The 23054-nt window shown below is 39.8% G+C and overlaps 1 protein-coding gene across 1 annotated transcript in view; it reads left to right on the top strand.

Moving 5' to 3' along the window:
* EXO1 (exonuclease 1) overlaps nt 1–18590 on the top strand; it is a gene marked incomplete in the record, with an annotated part of 597212 nt that extends 578622 nt beyond the window's left edge. The window contains 1 exon segment of the mRNA XM_044058406.1: nt 16678–18590. Within this exon segment, the coding sequence (XP_043914341.1) occupies nt 16678–16822 (145 nt within the window).
* Between the last annotated feature and the right edge of the window lie 4464 nt (nt 18591–23054).

Here is a 23054-nt window from a genome sequence, read left to right as displayed (position 1 = left end):
TATTCATTTTAGAGGATCAAGTCCATGCTGTATTGATATCTTCAGAGTTATACCCTCTACTAGCAAATCTGCGACATAAGTCAAGACTAGCAATATCATAATCTAATTTGGTAGAACTGAGGCGTTTCATGCGCATAAATTGTGAGACTGGGATATTTCTGATGGTATGACGTGGGTGCGTGCTCGATGCATGTAATAGAGTATTATATTGGGGGTATTTGCGAAACACTCTGGTAGCCACGGTATGATCATGATTTCTTGAAATAGTTGCATCCAGAAAATTAATAGTCTGCATATCAAAGGTAATAGAAAATTCAATGCCCCAGATGTTGCCATTAAAATATTCTACAAATTCATGCAAATATCCCACATCTGCACGCCATGCCATCCAACAGTCATCCAGGTACCTATGCCAGATGTCTATTTCTACCAAATATATATTGTGAGATGCATCGTAGGTCATGCACTGTTCAAAGAATGCCATAAACAGGTCGGCATAAATGGGAGCAAAAGATGCCCCCATAGCTGTACCCTGTAATTGCCAGTAACATTGTCCTTGAAAATAAAAAAACATTTTTATTAAGTACATGTTCTGACATGCAAATTAATAACGTATTAAACCCTGGTGAGTATAAACCAGCCCTATCCAACCAGTATTTGAGGGCTTGCAATCCAGCCCAATGTGGTATACTGGTATACAAGGCTTTAACACCCAATGAACACATTAGCCACCCAGGCTCCAGTTGTGTGTCCTCTATGATTTGGAGGAACTGTGTAGTGACCTGTAGCCTTGCCCTGACCAAACCCAAAAGAGGTTTAAGATGTTGTCAGGAAGGCTGACAAGGGTTCGGTCAAGGAACCAATACCCGAAACTATTGGTCTTCCCGGAGGTTTGGTTAGTGATTTGTGAATCTTGGGTAGTAAATACATAATCTGCTTATGGGGGTCCTTGACCGAAAGTTGTATAACACATTTTTTGCTGATGATACCCTCCTCACATGCTAGATTCTGGAAAGAGTCAATTTCGTACTTGAAATTCGGGGTTGGGTCTATGGCCATGTTCATATAACATGCTGTATCTGATAACTGGGATAAACCCTCTTGAAGATAATCACTCATGTTTTGTACAACCACAGCCCCACCCTTATCTGCTGGTAATATAACTATGTCCTTGTTGTTATGTAGCTGTTGGAGGGCTATGCTCTCCTGCTGTGAAAGATTATGTCTCAACATAGTGTATCCATAAATTTGAAAGTGTAGGTCCCTGAAAACTGACTGCATGAAAATCGACACATGCTTATAGGAGGCTGGAATTCAGATTTGCCAAATCTGAATTAATTAGATTTTTGAGATGTGTCATCTGCAAAAAACAACTTGAGGTTAAGACTACGACAAAAGTTAGTAACATCTGTAACAATGTGGTATTCATTGGAAAAAAAGCCAGGTATAAAACTAAGCCCTTTATTCAAAAGAATTTGTTGATCACCAGACAAATTTACATTAGATAGGTTTAAAACATTTTGGTTAAGTTGTTCATCTTGACTTATGTTAGAAAGTTCTTGATCAAGCCCTCCAGGGAATGCTATAATGGATCTTTTCTTATGCTTCCTTCCCCCTCTGTGTTTGGAACCATTTCTAAAGGGATATTTTTATTTGTTTTCTTTTTGTGTGGTGATCCCCTGTCCCCTGAGCTGTCATAATCTGTAAGAGAGGAATCCTCTCCTGAATTGCTGTTGTTGAACCCATCCCTATTTTTCAGAATAGATCTTGGTCTTTTCTTGGGGCGACCAGAGGCAAGTCCCTGACCAACCTCTGCAAATCTGACAGAACGATTAAGCTCAAAAGGGCGTCCCCTTTGGTAGTCAGAATAATCTCAATGAAATTTTTTAATCTTTCTTTCTTTGATAATTCTTTCGTGGTTTGTCAATTCTTTGGATAACTTCTTAAGGTTATCCTGAAATTTGGGTAGGGACTCATATTTTTTACAATCACAACATAATGTTTTGACCTCCTGAATATTCACATCTACCATTCTCTCATAGTATTGTAAAAGAACATTCACAAATAACATAGACCCAGTTTGTAAGGCTTCCTTCCAGTCACAATTCAATTTATCATCCGGTCTACCTACCAATGGTTGGAGCCGTATTCTCAAGCCCCTGGGAGCAATATTAAATTTGTATATTTAATTGTGATTTCTATGATTGTCTGTTCAACACTGAAGAAGGCATCATATTGCCGAAACCGGTCTGTTTTTTATTTTTTACAATAAAAGTCTGGTTATTCACTATCTTGTTTCGGGTTGCATGTTCGACTGCTAAATTTTGCTGGCCAATTTTGTTTCTTCCATGAGAGCATCCCAGGAACAGAGGTAGCTGGGGACTCTGTCCCATGCGTAAGGAATGAACGAGGATTAACAATATCAGATAAAGAAGTTATGTCTTACCATAACGTTCCATCTGTATTGTTGATCCTCGTTCAGTCATTACAACCCTCCCTCCTTCCCCCTCCTGAGGTTTCTAATAGATCTCACCATCCGGTTCTCTTAAGTTATTTGACCAGAGGTAGCCTCTACCTTCTTTGACTTGCAAACTCAATCTGAGGTAATAGGGAGAGGGGGATTGTGGGTAAGAGTTTAGCTCGAGAGTTTGAAGCTGACGCAAGCTTGGAAAATGGCCGGCTCGGTTCCTTCCAGTCACAATTCAATTTATCATCCGGTCTACCTACCAATGGTTGGAGCCGCATTCTCAAGCCCCTGGGAGCAATATTAAATTTGTATATTTAATTGTGATTTCTATGATTGTCTGTTCAACACTGAAGAAGGCATTATATTGCCGAAACCGGTCTGTTTTTTATTTTTTACAATAAAAGTCTGGTTATTCACTATCTTGTTTCGGGTTGCATGTTCGACTGCTAAATTTTGCTGGCCAATTTTGTTTCTTCCATGAGAGCCTCCCAGGAACAGAGGTAGCTGGGGGACTCTGTCCCATGCGCAAGGAATGAACGAGGATTAACAATATCAGATAAAGAAGTTATGTCTTACCATAACGTTCCATCTGTATTGTTGATCCTCGTTCAGTCATTACAACCCTCCCTCCTTCCCCCTCCTGAGGTTTCTAGTGGATCTCACCATCCGGTTCTCTTAAGTTATTTGACCAGAGGTAGCCTCTACCTTCTTTGACTTGCAAACTCAATCTGAGGTAATAGGGAGAGGGGGATTGTGGGTAAGTGTTTAGCTCAAGAGTTTGAAGCTGACGCAAGCTTGGAAAATGGCCGGCTCGGTTCCGAGCTCGGAACCAATACCCTTGCGTAATGACTGAACGAGGATCAACAATACAGATGGAACATTATGGTAAGACATAACTTCTTTTTCTGTTTTGTCCCATGGGGTGGTTACTTTGAAAATGCAAATATGCATTGCAAAAAGTGTCCTTTCTATATATTTTAGAGCTAAAAGCATCAATTCCTTTCAAAATATAAGTATCCAAGTAATTTATACCTTTGGTATCATACTGATATGTAAAATCCAAAAAATCTGTATGTATTAAATTGTCCTTTTTGGGGTAGTGTCAAGTTGTATGTACGTTATTTGAACGACATATTTATACTCTGGGAAGGTAGTGAGTCTGAAATTCCTAGGTTTATTCAGTATTTGAATTCCAGCACGGACTTTTTGGATTTTACATATCACTATGATACCAAATGTATAAATTACTTCATCTTTGAAGAACTTTTAATTTCAAAATATTAAAACTTGAAGAACAGGAACTCATTTGGCAAATCAAAACATATGCACATATTCCACCAGGGCTTAATGAATACTGTTTGATAAAATGTATTTTGATATTAAAAGCTCTTCAAAGATGAAGTTTGGTTGAACAACAACTATTTCAACAGTTAAATTTATCCATATTTATTTATACATATTTACTTATATGTTTACATGAATTTTATATTTCCACTTGGTTGTGTTGTCTGAATAAGATGTTATCTAGCATTCAATAATTTTTATTTTAATGTTTATTTACATACATTAGGAAATAAGTAACAGGATTAATGTGTGTGTTTTTTAAATTGTTGCTGGTTTCTAAAATTATTATATACATTTATTTATACATATATCTTATTTAATACTTTTTAGTATAATACTGGCTCTTTAAAATTGCTTAAATTATGCTAATTATCTTTGTAATTAATTATTTCATCTTAATTGATGGCATTATTTTAAGTGAGGGATCTTGGGGTTTCTTTGTCTGAAGAAGTTCATGTATTTCCTGAACGAAAGCGCTAACAATAAACTGGCTTGGATTGCAAAGCTGTAACTGCTGTTTCTAATTTGTCTAATACTGATTGCTTAAAATGTAATACTGTTAAATGTCCTTTAGAGTGTTTTAAGTTAACACCTGAAGCTTATAGAAAAAAGTTTTGTGAGCATAGACGCAAGGCAGATGAAAGTATGTGTGAATATATTGCTGAACTAAGCAGTTATTTTCATAGGTGGGTGAGTGGATATCAGGTTACCACTTAAGTGCTGGCAGACCCTTTGGTGAGAGAACAAGCCTTTAACACTTTGCCTGAGGACATGAGAGTCTGGTTAGCGAATAGAGAATGTAACACAGCAGATGAGTTGGGGAAAAAGGTGACCTATACCTAGCAAACAGGGCATCACTGCACAGGAAAGGGCACCCATGGTGGGCAGCCTAAACCACCTGAATAGACTCCGCCAGCAGCAGGGGAAGAAACTAGTTCAGATACACATCCAGGACCAAGGGTTAAATATTTTAAATGCATCCAATGGGGCCATGTAGCATATAGGTGTCCACGGAGGCAAGTTGGGGAACAGAAGGTGGGAGAGCCAGTAAGTGGGAATGACAGAATGCCAGCAGTGAGTTTTTTTGGAGACAAGGGTGCCAAACTACCACAAGATATATCTTATCCTAGTAAATGGGAAAGAGGCCACTGCTAAGAGAAACACAGCCTCTGACCTAACCTTTGTGAAGCCTGCAATGGATAAAGAGGAGCACTACTTGCTTGGGCAGTCTACTTCAGTCAGAGTTTAGGAGGGCCCCTATTCCAAATACCTTTGGCTAGGGTTCACCTCGATTGGGAGGGTGGAAAAAGAAGTAAGTAGGTGTGTTTGAGGATATCCCTGCAGATGTCCTGATAGGGAATGATTTTAATAATCCAGTACCTTGTGTGCATGCAGTTACAAACAGTCATGCTTGGAGACAAACATGTGGGTCTTGTAGCCTGGGGGAGACCCAGACAGACCACACACTTGCAGCTAGGACTGGTGAGGTGGTTACTTCAGGGAGTGAGCTACCCTGTAGCAGTGAGACTGATGGTGAGCCACAGCTGCTTGTGGGTACTGATGTTCCCTTGGACAGAGTGACTGCAAGGGCAGAGGTGAGTAGTAGTACCCAGGCTGACAGTGAGGCACCGGTGTCAGAGAATACCAGACTTCCTGTGGAAGGGGAGCTGTGAAGGGTTACAAAGAGAGAGAGTTGAGACAAGCTCAGCTCTGACCCTACATTACAAGGCCTGAGGGAGGTAGTTAGTGAGGCATCTGATTGTCAAGAGAAGGGGGAATCTATATACTGGGACAAAGGGTTACTGTATAGAGAGGGGACCCCTGAAGGAGGGCTCGAGGGTGAGAGAGTACAACAGTTGGTAGTGCCCAGAGCCTACCATTTGGCACTTCTAGCCGTAGCCCATGATATTCCCTTTGCAGGTCATATGGGCATAAATCATATCAAGAGATGTTATGCAGAACTTTTATTGGCCTGGGATTTCCAGAGATGTAACAGGGTACTGCAGGACCTGTGATCAGTGCCAAAAAGTAGGCAAAGCAGGAGACAAGGTGAAAGCTCCTTTGATGCCTTTGCCTGTGATTGAGGAGCCATTTCAGAGGGTAGCTAATGGATATTGTGGGTCTGAGTACCCCAAGTTCCACAGGGAATAAGTATATCCTAGTGGTAGTAGATTATGCTACCAGATACTTGGAAGCAGTGGCATTGCCCTATATTGAGGCAGAAAAGGTGGCAAATGCCTTGTTAGAGATTTTCAGCAAGGTAGATTTCCTCAAAAAAAATACTGACTGATGGAGATGTCAACTTCATGTCAGACCTGCTGGCTTGTCTGTGGAAGTACTGTGGGGTGAAGCACCTAAAGACCACCCTCTACCATTCCAGGACTAATGGTCTGGTTGAGAGGTTAAACTCTACACTAAAGACCATGCTATGGGCATTTGCAGACCAGTTTGAGGGACTGGGACAAATATTTGCCCCATCTATTGTTTGCTTACAGAGAGGTGCCCCAGGAATCCACAGTTTATTTTCACCCTTTGAGTTGCTGTATGGGCATAGGGTGATGGGGACCTCTAGATTTGATTCTAGATGAGTGAGAGGTGTGTGTGTGTGAATCTCACAGGGAGTCTATTGTGGCATATGTCCTAAATCTCAGGACAAGGCTCAGGAAACTCATGGGCTTAGCCCAGGAGGTCTGGTATGACAGGAATGCTCGAGCTAGAGAGTATGCTGTAGGGCAGCAGGTTATGGTTCTCATTCCTGTCAGACACAGTGTGCTGCAGGCAGCTTGGGAGGGACCCTTCAAAGTGGTAAGGAAGGTCAATGATGTTAACTACATGGTAGAACTGCTAAGCAGGAGACGGGCACAAACAGTGCCATGTTAACATGATGAAACCTTACCATGACAGGGAGGGCCTGGTGCTAAGTACTGGCAGGAGGAGACTGGAGGAGTCTGAGGAGGATCTCTCTTTACAGGGGGCTAGCCAGCAAAGTACCAATTACTATGGAGGAGCCCAAGGTAGTAGACATATGATAGGACACTGCAGCACGGTACTGGGGTCAGCAATGCTAAGGCAGCTGGAATCTCAAGACATGGTATGGGATAGTTATTTTATTTATTTTTATTTTATTTAACATTTGTTGACGACCGGGAAAGTCCGACTAGGTTCCACAGATCCTGTTTTCAGCGGAGGCCCGGGGAGATATGCTCCAGAAGCATGTCTTTAGAATGTGGGAGGAAACCGGAGTACCCGGAGGAAACCCACACGAATGCAGGGAGAACATGCAAACTGCACACAGAAGGCACCCCAGCTGAGAATCGAACCGGAGAACTTCTTGCTGTGAGGTGACAGCGTTAACCACTGCACCACTGCGATAGTATATTCCCAGATAGGCTCACCCTCTCAAGCAACTTTTCTCAAGGGTCACTTGAGAAATTATCTTGAGTTTTCGGGGGGGGGGGGGGGTCAAACAAAGGAAATATTTCCAGCCTAGCTATCTGGAATTTTGTAAATAATTGTCATTTGTGAATATTAATATGATATATATAGAAGTGTGATAGAATGAGAGACTGCCAGCCCAGCCATCTGGAATTTTGTAAGTGGTTGTGTGTCATATGTGAATAGCAACATGATTCACATGCTTGTGTTACAAATGCATTAGAACTGAATGTTATGTGTGTATCAAACTGCTGGTACACAACCATGTGTTGGACAGGGTTTGTACAGTACTAAGCTTCAAAGATGTATCCACAGTGTACCCTACTGGAACACAGAAGACTAACTTGCAAAACTTCTTAAGAATAGTTGAGATTGAAGTACTTTATTGTTGGGCCATAAACAAGATGTTATCTTTCAGTTTTAGTCAACAGGAGGCAGGATGTGTACACTAGGGGACTCTATGTTGCCTTGAAAGAGAGATAATTACTAGGCTTGAACTGTTTATTGTTTCAGAACTTCCAGGATCTGCAAACATCTGAGGTCTATGTGTTTTCACAGATAGATGGTAAATGCTACAGCTGCATCAGTGGGGGTTGTTTGTGAGCCTTGAAACTGAAGTCAGGTGACAAAAGGTGATGTCATGCTGCAAGTATCCCAGCAGCAATATTTGAGATGTAGGTTCATAGGTTCATAGGTTTATACTAGGCTATCTTCCCTAAGGCATTTATAAGCCTAGCCCAAATTTTTGTGGCTTACGCCACCCCTTATATGAAAAAATACTGTGCCCATTAGTTTGTTGTGCCTCTGTCCAGCAGTGACACAGAGATGATTCCCGGGGTAAACCTACGATCTCCCATCCACAGGTCTAGATTTCTCTTGAACAGAGTCAGTGAGGTGCTCTGCCTCACATGGACCGGGATTTTATTCCACAGCATAGGGAGTCTCTGAGTGATAAATCCATCCCTCCAGCACGTCCTATTTATATCCGTGCTAAGGTTTAAGTCGCTTGCTCTAGTGGTTTTGGTGGATTTGGATTTTTGAGGTGGAGCATGTCCATTAATTCCGGGTTGGACATGGCCTTGTATGTCAGGCACATGTCACCTCTGAGCAGGCGGTATGCGACTGAATAGAGCTGGAGTTTCTTCAATCTGGCAGCATATGACAGATTTTGGAGTCCCTTTATCCTTTTGGTGAGGAACTTTTGGGGTCTCTCCAATTGCTGCAGATGTCGGGTGAGATACATCCCGAATGGGGCATTGTACTCGATCATTGGTCTGATAAGTGAAGAGTACAGGGGAACAATAACCTCACTAGATCTGGATGTGAATCCCTTCATGATCAGGTGGGTAATGTAGAAGGTCTTTCTAACCACTTTAGCAATGTGAGTGTCAAAAGAAAGGCCACTGTCAACCTGGGTCCCCAGGTCCCTGATAACCTCTTCTGTGCTTAGTGGATTGCCACCTATATGGTAGCTTGGGGTTACCTTGTTTTTCCCGAAGGGTATGACTATACATTTTTTGGCGTTTAACTTCAGGCCATGTCTCTGGCACCAGCTATCTGTTTCCGTGAGTCCCTTCTGAAGGATATCCGTGTCTGATGCACTTTCCACTATGGCCCAGTTTGCAGTCGTCTGCAAACTTTGTCAGCCAAAGTCCTCCTATGTTGGCCTGTACTTCTGAGAAGTAGCCAAGGACCGAGCCCTGTGGGACACCACTTGTGACCGGCTTGGAGTCTGACACAGCGCCAGCAACTCTAACCCTGTGGGTTCTGTCCTTAAGCCAGTTTGCAACCCATCTTGTGACATATGGGTTTACATTTAAGCTGGTAAGTTTTTCTACAATACCCGAGTGGGGTATTGTGTTGAAAGCCTTTGCAAGGTCAAGGTAGGCTGTATGGACTGCCTTTCCCTCATCAATGGCCTTGGTGACTGTTTCAAGAAGTCGACCAAGTTCAAAAGGCATGATCTTCCCTTGACAAAGCCAAACTGGGTCGGGTCCAATGTCTGCAAGTCCCCTATATCTTTGTTTATGAGCTCCATTATGATCCTCTCCATAGCTTTGCAGACTAGACTTGTTAAGCTTATGGGGCGGTAATTACCAGGGTCCGTGAGGCGCCGCCTTTGTGGAGTGGGACAACAGTTGCCGTCACGCCACTCCTTGGGCACGTATCCTGTGGTAAGGCTGAGATTAAACAGCTGCCTTATGTGCGGGTTTAATTCCTCATTTAGCTCGTGTAGCACACAGCCGGGGACACCATCCGGTCCCATTGATGCTGTGTTTTTAGCTTTAGAGAGAGCAGCTTTCACCTGCGCATTTGAGATGTCCGGGAGGCTACACTCGGCTGGGATAGTTATCTCTCCTTTAGGGGAGAGGGGTGAAGTTTACACTGAACCTGTCTGCCAGTATGTTGGCAATGTCTGTGGGTTCAGTGATTTTTGTATCATTTTGGACTAATTCTGAGCATATCTGGGAGTTTCCACCCAGGTTCCTAACATAGCTGAAAAAGGCCTTATGATTGTCCTTTGAATCCATGGCAATTTTTCTCTCAAAATTGGCCTTAGTTGATTTTGAGTGCTCGTATTTTTTACTAATAATGATCAGGGGTGACTTCCCTTTTATGGATTTTGTTCTATCATGTAATAGCTTTCTCCTCTTATTGTAAAGTTTGTTAATGGCTGGGGTCCACCAGACTGGACGTTTGCCCTTTGTGGAAAGAGTCTTGGTTTTATTTGGGATTGCCTGATCCATGCAGTCCTGGAGGTGTTCATAGAAGGCATTTGTAATGGCTTCCGCAGCTTGGGTTGTGGTTTCCACTGGCTCAGGGGCCTTGAAGGATACCACACCAGTCTTGAGTAGTGTGAAGTTTGCTTTAGAGAAGTTCTTCACTATGGTCTTTTGTTTGGGGTGGGCGGGATGTGGATTTCCAGTGAGATTAGTTTATGATCAGATCTCACCAATGAGGGATATACTTCGGTGTGGAGCATTTTGTCCCCATGTTTGTGACAATGAGATCTAGTATATTTTCTCCTCTCGTGGGAACAGTGACTAGCTGTTCCATGGCATTTGAATTTATGAACTCCAGGAACCGTTGGGCTAGAAAGTTAGGGCTTGAGTAATGTTCCCAGTCTATATTCGGTAGTTGAAGTCACCCAATATGATGGTGTTTGGAGATACATTTATACCCTCCAGTGTCTTCAGGAAGGCTGTGTGGGGTTCCTGAGTTTGAGAGGGTGGCCTGTAGCATGCTACAATTTGTAGAGCAGTTTTGCCTATGGTTAGTTGCACCTGGATGGTTTCCGAAGCTTCGTGCGTTGCCACCAACCTGGAGGTGTGGGTATCCTTTATGAATATGGATACACCCCTCCTTTTGTGGTGTGGTCCGGGTTTTGGGGCGGGCATGATATGAGGTAAAACCTAATAGTGCCGGGATGCTCTCAGGAGCCTTGAACCAGGTTTCAGTTACAGCACAGACATCGATGTTCTCCATACTGAGAAAGGGCCTCGAGTGCGTGCATTTTGAGATTTAGACTTCTGGCATTGAGCAGCATTACCCTCAGTTTCTTCCCATTTTTGTTTTCTAGGGTGGTAGGTTTAGAATTTGAGCCTTGCCTAAAAAAGGCACTAGGGGGTGGCAAGAGCCTTAGCCAATATCCGGAATCCCAGGGTGACAGGTGCAAGCCGTCCCTTGCGAAGCAGCGTGGCTTGTCAAGCATGTCATCCCAGGCAGACAGACACTGGATCCCCTTTGAATGACACCAGACATTAAGCCAATTGTTAAAGCTGATCATCTTGTCTCTATATTGTGGCATCATTCTTGGTGAAGGAAGGATACTGCTCAGGGTTAGGGTCATACCTGCCTGGGCTACATAATCAGAGAGCTCCTCTATGTCTCTTTTCATGTAGTCTAGGGAGGTGCGTCTCAGGTCGTTCACACCAGCATGGACAATGACTGTGTCATATTTGTACTTGCCGTGGAGTGACCAGTGCTTGTGTTATGTGGCGGATTCTAGCCCGATAGGCAGCTTACTGTGACCCTCTCCTTGTTCAGCCTGGTGAGTGGGACGTCAGTGTGTCTGACTATGGAGTCACCTATGACAAGTATGTTTGGTGTTGTATTTGGCCTTAAGGGCTGTGACTGCTTTGCACACTGCTTTTGTGGTTTATGTGTTGCTTGTGGGGTGTCTTGAGGTAGCAGTTGTTTGGGTGTCTGCTTTGGTGGCCTCTGCTGTTTAGGTAAATTTTACTCAGAGCCTCCAGTATGTCTTTGTGTGTTTATGTGTTTGATTCAGTGGACTGGTAGCATTATGTGAGGCTGGTTTTGTGGTGTGTGTAGTTGCCTTCTCCTCCTGTCTGGTCTTGCCAGTCCTGAGTTGAGAGAGCTCAGCCTCCAGTATGTCTAAATTGCTGCATCTCTACTTAAGTATTTGTGTTATGTGGGAGGAGGAGAGGGTTGTCTGTGTACATGAGGCAGTTATAACATTGCCTCAAGATTCCCAGATTCACCAGCTGGACCGGAGAGAAGATTGACAACTGACCTTTGGACATGCTAGAATAATATTGGGAATTCCTTAATTGAAAACAAGGGCCAGTGGGGAGTGAGGGTGTAGTGCTTTTAATTTTTAGTGCTGACTTATATAATTGCTTTAGTGAGCAAGTGCCAGGTAACTTGAGTGCAATGTGTTACAAGTAACTAAATGCAAAAACGACAAACAGTAACTTTCTTTCAAGTGAAACAAGGAAATAAGTACAGTAAGCAATGCAGATATCACTAGTGATCCACAGAAGCGCTGAGAAGTTGCGTATTAGGTGGAATTAGCTTCCAGGGAAATAACAAGCAAACAAACAACAAGCATATAAACAAAGCTAGATTCAATTTAAGAAGTCTCTGAGAGACTGGGCATTTTGTATTTGTCTTTGACTTGACAGCATCAGCTGGGAAAACCCACTCACTACATCTGCACTTGCCTTGCTGTGTAAGTATGTTAACTAGGGTACAGTAATTTCTCTTAGATTCAGTTAGGAATATAGTGAAGTATAGCTTAGATGTTTTCTGTATTTATTTGAGACAGTCCTGCCATGTTTTAAATATTTCCTGTGATTTGAACTCTGATATCACTGTACATACATATTTAGTATCGTCGTTTTCTTGTAGTATTTATTATTAAATATATTTAAACTTTTCAATTGTGGCTGGTGTGTGTGTGTGTGTGTGTGTGTGTGTGTGTGTGTGTGTGTGTGTGTGTGTGTGTGTGTGTGAGCTACGTGGGCAGGGACATGAAGCACTGGTTGGACAGAGGGTGCTGGGGTCTTGGTTTGGCTGCTCAGCTGAGATCTCAACCCTATAGCTGTGCCAGTGGGGAGTCTTACTGGGGATCTGGCGAAAGAGGGAGAAGCCAGCCCGAGACTGAACTGTGGTCCCTGTGTGCTCTTAAGGAAAATTGCACTTTACTGTGTGTGTACTTGTCATTCTACCAGTGTGTATGTCTCCCAATGTTGCCAGTGGTGAGGATTGAGGCTTCTTGACTACTGTTGGCAGTGGTGGACATGATAGGAGGCTGGAATTGTCATTGCCTTGCTGTGCTTTCCTCTCTCATGGCTAGTTTAAGTCATAGCTAATAAAAACACTTAAAAGCAGTTATTTTAAGTTATAGGTTTATTTTGATGGCTATCTATAGTAGATAATACTTGGAAATTCCTTCATGAAGACACAGTTCTCAGCACAGTTATTTGTCTCTAGCTTCCTTTGCTTGCTGATAAGAGAGCCATGTGCCAGCACACACTGTTTAATCACATACTGAGAGTAAAAGGGAAAGTGCATCCAGTTCGTTTTTGCTGCTGCACAGCTGAAATCTTGAGCCTAGAGCATGTCTGAAGGAACATTTCCAACATTTGTTGTTGAAAAAGCTTAGAAGTTATCAATGTTGCTGCAATTATTATATCAGTATTTAGAAACCTGCACTTCTGCAACACTAATAAGAGAGCACAGTGCCAACGACTTCTCAAAGTGCCAGATACTGAGTCCAGCCACCTGCAGGAGAATATAATATATTCAAAGTTTGTTTCAGCATGATGATGATAGTGCTGATCAAGAAAATGTCAGTGATAGTGTTGATCAAGAACATGTCAGTTATTTGCAAGAGGATCCCTTGTTTGATCCCAGATATAAGCAAGATAGAATGGAAAAGGTAATATCGAGAGACCAAACATAATGTAAGGCATCATCCAGAATTCATCACTTTGGTGGCCCCCACCTCTTCAACAGCTATAAACTCTGCCTCAGTTAGTCAGAGATCAAGAATCATGCTGTAGACACTTTTCCCAGTTGCAAGTCTGGGAAGTGTATCCCCCAGGCTGAGTATCACACCTGCTGTTTTGGAGCACACATCTGATTAGTTTCCTTGTATGCAGCAGGTTGCTGAGTTTCCCTAGATAACTGGTCTGAGGTAGAACTCTGACCTGAGAAGCAATCTCCTCTAGCTCCCCCTCACCAAGCCCTTGAATCCATGTTGATTATTGAAAACAGTTCATATGACATTGGATCTGCTTGCCCTGTCCAGTGGAATATCACTGAACATATGTGAAGGTGTATCCATATGGATACAGGCCTCTTGTACTGAAGCACTACTTCCAGACTATTTTTCGTTTCCTGTAAAAACCTGTTACCTGTCATCTGATTTGCTCTTTTCCTTCAGCTTATACCCTAAACATTACATAAGTACATGCTGTCTCTCCCACTGGATCTAGTATGCAAAAGCTGTCTCATTTCTTGTTTAAGTCTTCAGTGGTGTCTGATCTGAGGAGACTGATATTCTTGTCTGTGGGTATCTAGCTGTCCCTTAGGTGACCTCATCCTTTGGAGAAATACCTAGGCTGGTAACGGCCTCTATGGATTGGCCTACAGTTCCTCTGCTTTCTCCCTGAGGCCAAACCATTATTTGGGGGAAAGTAGGATGGAGGGTCCCTGGGACCCCCACCAAAATGTAGTCTACAGATGCAGTCTTTGCAGATCAAAAACATTCAGGTGTTATGATCCGTCAGGTGCTAAGAAAAGGGGGTGGTACCATTTAGAAAACCCACATGACTGGAACTTTTATACTTTTTAACCATTGGAGTAGATAACTTCATGATGTCACTCCAGAGATCACTTTCCCTGGCATTTGCTGCAGGCACACTGAACAGTTGTTGGTATCAAACTGCCTCATCTTATAGCACTTAGGTTTTTCATCAAGAGCTTCTTAAAAGATTAGTCATTCACTGTAGAGCTGTTGGAGTAGTGTGTAGATCCTGCTCTGCCTTAAAATAGATGTTTTTTCTTTCCACTTCTTCATTAGTAGAAGATGCAGGTGTTCCAGTTTCATTATATCCTGGATCTTGGCAGTTTCATCAGGCAAGTCAGGTAATGAAAAATCTCACATTGGAGGCCTCCTGTATTGGGTAACTACGAGGATTTATTCTAATGTTCCCAGCTCTGTACAATTTAGAATTTTCTCTCACTGTCACCATTTGGGATGTACACACCTCTGACTTTTGAATGTTTTGTTGTCATACATGGCTGCTGGAGGGACATCCACACATTCATGTATTGCACTTCCCAGTTTTTTCTAATGCTGACAGTTTGGATATTAATTCTAGTGCTTGCTCTTGGAATGTTCTTGTACTCACTATCTAAAACACCAACACATTCCACATATTCATACAGTTGTTAGATCACTAGCTATTACCAATACTAGAACTGCTTGGAAAAGGTGCAGGATATGAGTCATTGGCACAGATGCCAGTGTGTCAAGCCAGCCATCCACTGAAATGCCCAGATGAAACTTGAGGCCTTAGCCACCTCTGATGGTGGCTTTGGAAGGTATCGATAACAGAGATCGGTAGGGGCCATCACTTATGAAGTCTCACTGGTACCAGAACTAATGGAAGAAGATGAGGAAATTGAGGGTCAGACATCATCAGCACTCCCTTTTACAGTGTGCTCCCAAGATAAATTTATCTTCCTTGTATTCATGAGCTTCCCCTTGAGTAATGAGGGCTGAAACACACATCACTTGTCTGCTGATGTTGAATGTGGCATGGGATTTGCATCTTTGGCAATCACTTGAAGAGTGCTTTCTGGATGTCACCACTAATTTTCTCACATTAGAGCACCTGTGTTACTCATACTGAAATTCTTCAAGCTTACTATTAAAGGCTGTGTGGATAAATACTAGATCAGGTTTGAGTTTGCAGTCCTGAGTGAAGCAAACCTCACTGGCTGTGGTTGAGGAGGCTCACACAGGTTCTCTTCCACCATTCAAGCCCACAGAGATGGTCCCAGATGATGGATGTGTGTAAGCTGTTTGACATCTAGCAGAACCTGTCTTCATGGGTGCAGGAGAACACATCATTATGGCAATATCAGGTCTTGTGCAGGCCTCTTGAGAGCCAGTGCTACTTCCAGAATGTGCCGATTGTAAATTTGCTGCCCCATTATTCAGAACTCACATGTCAACCTTTCATTGCCTCATGCATTGAGTGTCCTTTGGCTGCTCCATATGAGATAATTACTTTGTTACTGAGTTTGCTATAGATCGACAAGCATGCTGCCCTGTTAATGTAATGTTCTACAGATAAGAAGTAAAATACGGCCCATTCACATAGCTTTTTCATTATTTCTTATCTTCTGTTTGTGGCTTCCCTAACGTTGGTTCAGTGTAAAATGGATGAGATTACAGTGTGATTTACATTAAGGCACTGGCAGTGATTTTGTTGTATAGCTGTGGATTTAGTATATGCTAACAAGGGTATATGGTGTGTAGGGGAGTTTTGCACCCTGCAAGAACTTTTTTTTTAATGTATTTCTTATTTTTTTTTAATCCAAAGTGTTAACCAGTGTTATTCAAAGATTTGTTGTGGAACCTTTGTACATGCAGAATTCATTGGTATTCTGTGATGTTAAGCTAGGAACTTTTTTGTTATCAGTTTTTTATTTTAAAAAAGTAATTTATGTGCAGGTTGCTGTTACTTATCTCACTTAACTGAATTGTACTGTTTAACTAGTATTTAGTATGCAGCAGCATAGACTTGGATGGTTTCTGAAAATGTATGCCTTTATCCTTTGTGGCTGTATGATTGTCACAAATTAATTGGATGGTGAATAAAACATAATCTGACATCTCTTATAAGATAGAGTGTTATGATCAATATTTTTGTAAGAATTGATTTATCCAGTGTAATGTAGTTTCGTACGAAGATTGGTAATGGATTGTTTCAGTGTTTTTCTTTACTTCATTGATAACCTGTTAACACTGCTCAGTTCAGGGACCTTCTATGTGAAACACCAGAGTTTAAAAAAAATCAATTCATCTAATCATCATGTTGTATCAATAAATAAAATCCTGTACCTCAAAATAGAGTCGAAATATTCACTTGTTTTTTTTTTTTATGTTTTAGAGATTCTGAAAAGCTTCAGTCTTGCAAGAAAAGTGAGCCAATGTCTCCAGTGAAGGACAATATCCAAGCTCTGACGCCTGAAACAAAGGAGGACATTTTTAGTATGGCAGAAGGTAGTACTGTGCAGCGAGCAATATTCTGCTGAAGAACAGCATTCACCAGTGGATGTTTTTAATCTTTTACCCATTTAACCCAACACCTTTCAGTGAAAGGTTATGAGCCTGTTGGTTAATGGTTACAGTGGACTTATCTGTTATCTTTGTTTTACAAAGAACGCACAATCATTGCTCCTCTGAATGCAACGGATGCTGACTTCACTGCAGTTTCTAACAGGATTACCATACTGACGACTAAGATCAGTGCATAGGATAACTACTAAACTTTGCCTTCAGGGTCTTCCTTTCAATTCATAGTAGTGGAGTGACTGTTGTATATTTTGCAGCATTTACATGCATTGTGATGTGAATACCTAAAGTAGTAGTCTCACTGATTTTTTTTCAGATGATAGCATTGGTGATTATATCAGAATGCTTGGTGCTAAACTTAAATTACTTCACATTTCCCTAACCGCACACATGCTCTAAGTAAAATAATTAGCAGCTGACTCTCTTCACAGACAAAATCCAAGCTTGATTTTTGGGCTGCCTTAGACAATCCCATTTCTTGTTGTTAACAAGGAATCACGGACTCTGAACAGCTCTTACTCACTCTTTGGGAGTCATGTTCCACATTTTTAGTCCTTCTATTTTCTAGTTAACTGTAAGACATTTTGTGGGAAAAGGTAGCAGTGAGGTGAGCTTTTAAAGTTTTGACTTTCAATAGACACTGTAGTACCTGCCATGTTCACACTTTATGCAGATATGCTGTCCTTTGCATGTTGAGGGTTGCTACATTGTAGTGCCTACCACTGTAGTATTTCCCTGAGCTTGAGTTCATCCTCTCATGAAGTCAATAGAAAGGGATTCCTGTATCCATCTCTTTGAATTTCCATGTTCTGTGCATGGCCCATGGTCACTAGTCTACCAAGGTAGTCTTTTATTGGTTGCAAACATGCTACCCATCTAGCTGATATTTTTTTATTAGCTTATTTCAATAATGCACCTATGTTGGGCATTGCACATAATAGAAATGATTTATCTACCCTTTGTACAACTTAAACTAAACTAGTCGGTTAACATGCATCATTCATCCAGAAAAATGCAATGTTTATGAATTTTGCCGTCTTTCACAATGTTTTGATAAAGTGACTTGGATTCAGTGAATAAAATGTAAATATCTCAATTCGAAAAAAAAAAAAAACAAAACTAATCATTTTTAAGATATGTTGCTCAATTTATAATTTGTGTGACCTTTTATCAATCAGTATGGACTCTCACTAATTCATAAAACTATTTGCTGGTTGGAAGTTGTATGGTTCCTATTAAGAAAGAGTTTGCTGCTGGAAGTATAGGTTCATCACTTGAAAAGACGCTGTGAAGCCTGATTAGGTTCATTTGTATTTAAATTCAAATGAACACTTTCTGCATTTTACTACACTGATAATTTTTACAAAGGTGGAATTATTTTTCCTTCTGACATTCAGTCCTTGATTTTTACACCTGAAGTTATTGATATCACTGATTATGATTATGGTTGTAGTCCCTGTCAATGCAGAGGAACAGTTGTCTTATGGATAAAGTTAGAGATTCAGGACATAGCATAATCAGCCTGATGGTGCTAATTGTATAACAAAAGTATATAAAAAGTGCAAATGTGATAGATTGAACCTCTTATAATGCTGATGACCATGTTACCTTGGGATTGGCTAGGTAACTGAGAAGTAGTGTTTTCCATTAGTAAGTTGCACCACTGTGATTTGCTGCTTGTTTGCCATCCATTGAATGTATAATAAAACTGCAGAAAGATAACAGTCACTAAGGTGAGGTTATATGTCATATGATATGTTTGAGACTGCATTAGCTCCTTATCATAAGTCTGAAGTGCTTAAGAGGGAACCAATACCCTGGACAGTATGAAGGACTGAAACTTTGAATCCTGAAAATAATATTGGATGTATACAAAAAATAAACGAAAATCATGAAATAAGCACATCAAATCAAAATAAACTGTTTTTGCATGAGTGCAAGCATGCTACACTGTTCATGAGTGAGCTGTGCACTGTATATTCCCTTAAGTATATATTCTAAATCATGGGTTACACACCCCTTGGAGCAGGGGAAATTCCCTCTTTAGTGGAAGTTTTTTTGCAGTAGGGCAAGCTCTCTCTCTCTCTCTCTCAATATATATATATATATATATATATATATATATATATATATATATATATATATATATATATATATATATATATATGTATATATATATATATATATATATATATATATATATATATATGTATGTATATAAAATGTTTTGTACATATGTGTGTGTATATGTATATATATATATATATATGTGTGTGTGTGTGTGTGTGTATGTATGTATATATATATATATATATATATATATATATATATATATATATATACAGGTCTACTTTGTTTTGTTGAATTTCATTTCACTGAATTTGATTTCACCCCGACCACATCACTGAAAACTCATTTCACTGAACTGCAGTTAATATATATGGCACTGTGTAGAGTACTGCAAGGCAAGTAAAAGGTATATGCCCTTTTCCCCACTGTAGTGCAATCCTGGAGTTAGTATATATAGTTGGGGGTTGTGGGGGTATTGAGTGGTGTTGGGGGCTTAGCCCCCCCCCACTTATTTTGAGTACATATTGTCTTTTGGAGAGTGTTAGTCACTGGTGTTGTAACTATGCATGTATATTGTTTGAAATGTATTGTTTTGACGTTTTTAGTAAAATGCAATATAAAACAAATAAGTGGGGGCTACGTCCACCACACCCCCCATTGTGGGGGCTGTGCCCCTCACACACCCCCTAACTAAAAAAAAGGGCATATACCTTTTACTTGCCTTGCAGTACTCTACACAGTGCCATATATACTAACTGCAGTTCAGTGAAATGAGATTCCGTGAAATGAGTTTTCCGTAATTTGAGTTTTCAGCGATGTGGTCGGGGGTGAAATGAAATTCATTGAAATGAGATTCAACTAAACAAAGTAGACCCAGATATATATATATATATATATATATATATATATATATATATATATATATATATATATATATATATATATATATATATATATAATATGGGCCTACTTTGACTCTTCGAAATTATGTTTGAATGAAACGTAAACAGACTAATTCTTTTTCGCGAAAGTGCATTTTCACAAAAAATGCACTTTCGCGAAATGCAAATAAAAAAAAAACCAGAACACGAACCACGCTGCACCCCCACACCCCCGCTACTTTTATATTCTCACTCCAAGATCGCACTACAGTGGGGAAAAGGGAATATTCCCCTTATCCCCGCTGTGCCACGATATAAGCAACAGCCCCCATTGCTGTTTGCTTAGTTGACTTTTCGCGAAAGTGCATTTTCGTGAAAATGCACTTTCACAAAAGAGTTTGCCTGTTTACGTTTCGTTGAAACATAATTTTGAAGGGTTGAAGTATATATATATATATATATATATATATATATATATAATATTCATTTTATTATGTTCGTGATTTGTTCTTACTTTCACGTATACATTTAATAATTCAAGGTTTTGAGTTTCTTTTGTAGCTTTTAAGATTTTGGTTTCAGTCTTAATTTTCAGCATTTTGAAATTTAGTCTTAAATAAGAGCCAACTGAAAGTTCTTAGTCAAAATTCAATATTCTGCTCACCTAACCTTTAGCAGAAAAAAATGCGTAGATGCTTTATCACCAGATAAATGTTAGCATTAAGTACTGGAGCTGTGTTATGCAACTCTGATCCCAGCTATAAACTTGTTGGTAAGAAAGTAGAGTAAAAAGAGAAAGCCTCTTGAAGTGTGAGACTGGACTGTGGGGATTGTTTGGAAAAAGGGTTAAAGAAACAGGTTGCATAGGCATCTAGTTTCATAAACTGTACATATTTTACATTAGGAATCATTCATTTTTATTGCACTGTTTTCCTACAGTTTTAAATGAATAAACATTTTATGATTATTCAGGTATCAGTATTGTGCTACTTTGCAACTACCAACGGGTGAAAGATGATATTATTAAATTTATTGTAGCATGTACTTGTTACAAAAAAGGGTGGTCATTCATTTGTTTATTCATCCTTTTTCAACAAGGTAAGAACCATGTTAAATAGGTGCTTGTAAATGGTCTGAAAATTTTAATTTGGTCAAGTGATATATTGTTATGTGCATGGGGGGTTGCTAGTCTCATACAAGCTTGTATGCTGTAGCTTTTTGACAGCTCATTTGTTAACCTTTTCTGTTATAATTCTATTTGAGGCATTATAGCTGTAGATATTCTAACAATCAGTTTATTTAATAAAACAAAAATTAAGTCATATGGTATTTTTTCCCAGAACAAAAAGCCTTATTTACACAGTTCGACAGAACAGTTATTTATAGCAGTCATTTTCCTGTTTTCTTCTCCGTCATTTCATTGTGCCTTACAGCAAAACCGAGAAACAGATAAACATAAAAAAATCATAGTACAGAGTGCCCCCAAATCCAGTGGTAGTGTAATATAACACTGCATCCTTTAACTGAAATATTTATTATGACTTTTATTTCTGTGAACAACATCATTCATTCTCTCCACAAATTATCTACAGTTTGTGTCCACATGCCTTAGGCATGGGTCCCATTGTTTCATAAATCCTTTCCTCTTTTAGTGTCATTCTGCCTCATTCATGATTTCTGTTAAGTTACTTTCCTTAATTTTGGAGTGCCTTGCTATATTGATGCACACGCACATAGATCAGATTCTATTCAAAGAACTGAAAGTCACTACTTTGCAAGTCCTATTGTTATAGTTAATTTGCATTCACCTTGACTAGGTACTTTCACTTTGGTAGTAATACCATATTTAGAAGGGACCACCTTTCATTCACCATCTGTAACTTTCTTGTAATAATATTTATTCTTGTATTCTCCAGCAGAGTACTTGTCATTATTATCAGAGACGGTGTATTTTTTTTTTTTTTTTACTTTATCTTTTTTTTTTTTACTCTGTTAATCTCAATAGACCAGTGACCTCTTTTCAGAGGAGACCCAAAGTGCTGTTTATACTGACTGGGGGAAATTTAGCCAGGGCACCATAGAACTTCCCCTACTCTTTTCTTTTTAAGTATACTTAATAAATTCTATTCTTTTGGGTAAAGTAGCATATTTGGCAACCATATATATGATCCCATCTAAGTATGAAAAAGAATTGATAGTGATCATATTTTCATTTATATTTTGATCGAGGTTGACTCCTGTAAGATGATGAATATTGTATTTTAAGAAGGGGGACTACGAATAATTAATCCTATAGTTGGTGCTGCTGCTTTGAATATAAAATGCTGGAGAAAATCGAAAAACACCACAAACTGTTGAACAAACAAAAAATGCGGGACACAGCACTTCAAGCAACCAGCAAATCTTCAGCTATCCAGCTCTTTATTAGGGTTAAAACCAGAACGTAGTGCCACACTGAAAGAAAAATGAAGTAAAACACTTTTCGTCTGGTGCAATGACTAAACCTCTTCAGACAAGTAACAGCAGGCACAAAGGCAGTTCATACATATATATATATATATATATATATATATATATATATATATATATATATATATATATATACATACACACACACACACACACACACACACACACACACACCAGAACACACTTCCCTCCGCCCCCTAATTAAACGATTAACTCATACAAAAACAATTAATTCTATACATAAAATTCAATTTGGAAAATCAGTTTAAAAATCATTCTTTAAAACCAGTTGGTTCATACTAATATTACAAACAATACTACATCTACTACCATAATTGTGGCAACTATTAGTTAGAAAACATGAAACAAAATACCTGATTTACTAGGAACTTAAAAGACAAAAATCAAGAATTCACTAATCTGAAGTGTATTTCAAATTCAGATCTTGTATTATTCAACACCTACACTACTGTAAAGGTTGCCACCTAGTGGAAATTAAACCATTACATACTAAATTAACCACGATTATCAAACTGGTATAAAATCAACAGTTGTAAAGTGGGTAACGCATATAGCACAACTCAAAAACATTCACATACATAGTCCTAACGGGGGAAAAAGAAAAACATATATAAATAAATATGTCATCTATTCAGGCTTTTCAATTTCAGTAAGCATTGAATAGGGCACCCACCATTAATACCAGGAAAATGGCAAGCATCTAAGCATATCTGCCACATCAATTCTCTTCTTTTCTAGTAGTAAAGATCTC

This window comes from Protopterus annectens, chromosome 1.part2, assembly GCF_019279795.1.
Source record: "Protopterus annectens isolate FY-2018-M chromosome 1.part2, PAN1.0, whole genome shotgun sequence".
Taxonomy (NCBI): domain Eukaryota; kingdom Metazoa; phylum Chordata; order Ceratodontiformes; family Protopteridae; genus Protopterus; species Protopterus annectens.
Note: the sequence above shows the minus strand (reverse complement) of the source record. Positions and strands in the feature narration are given on the sequence as shown.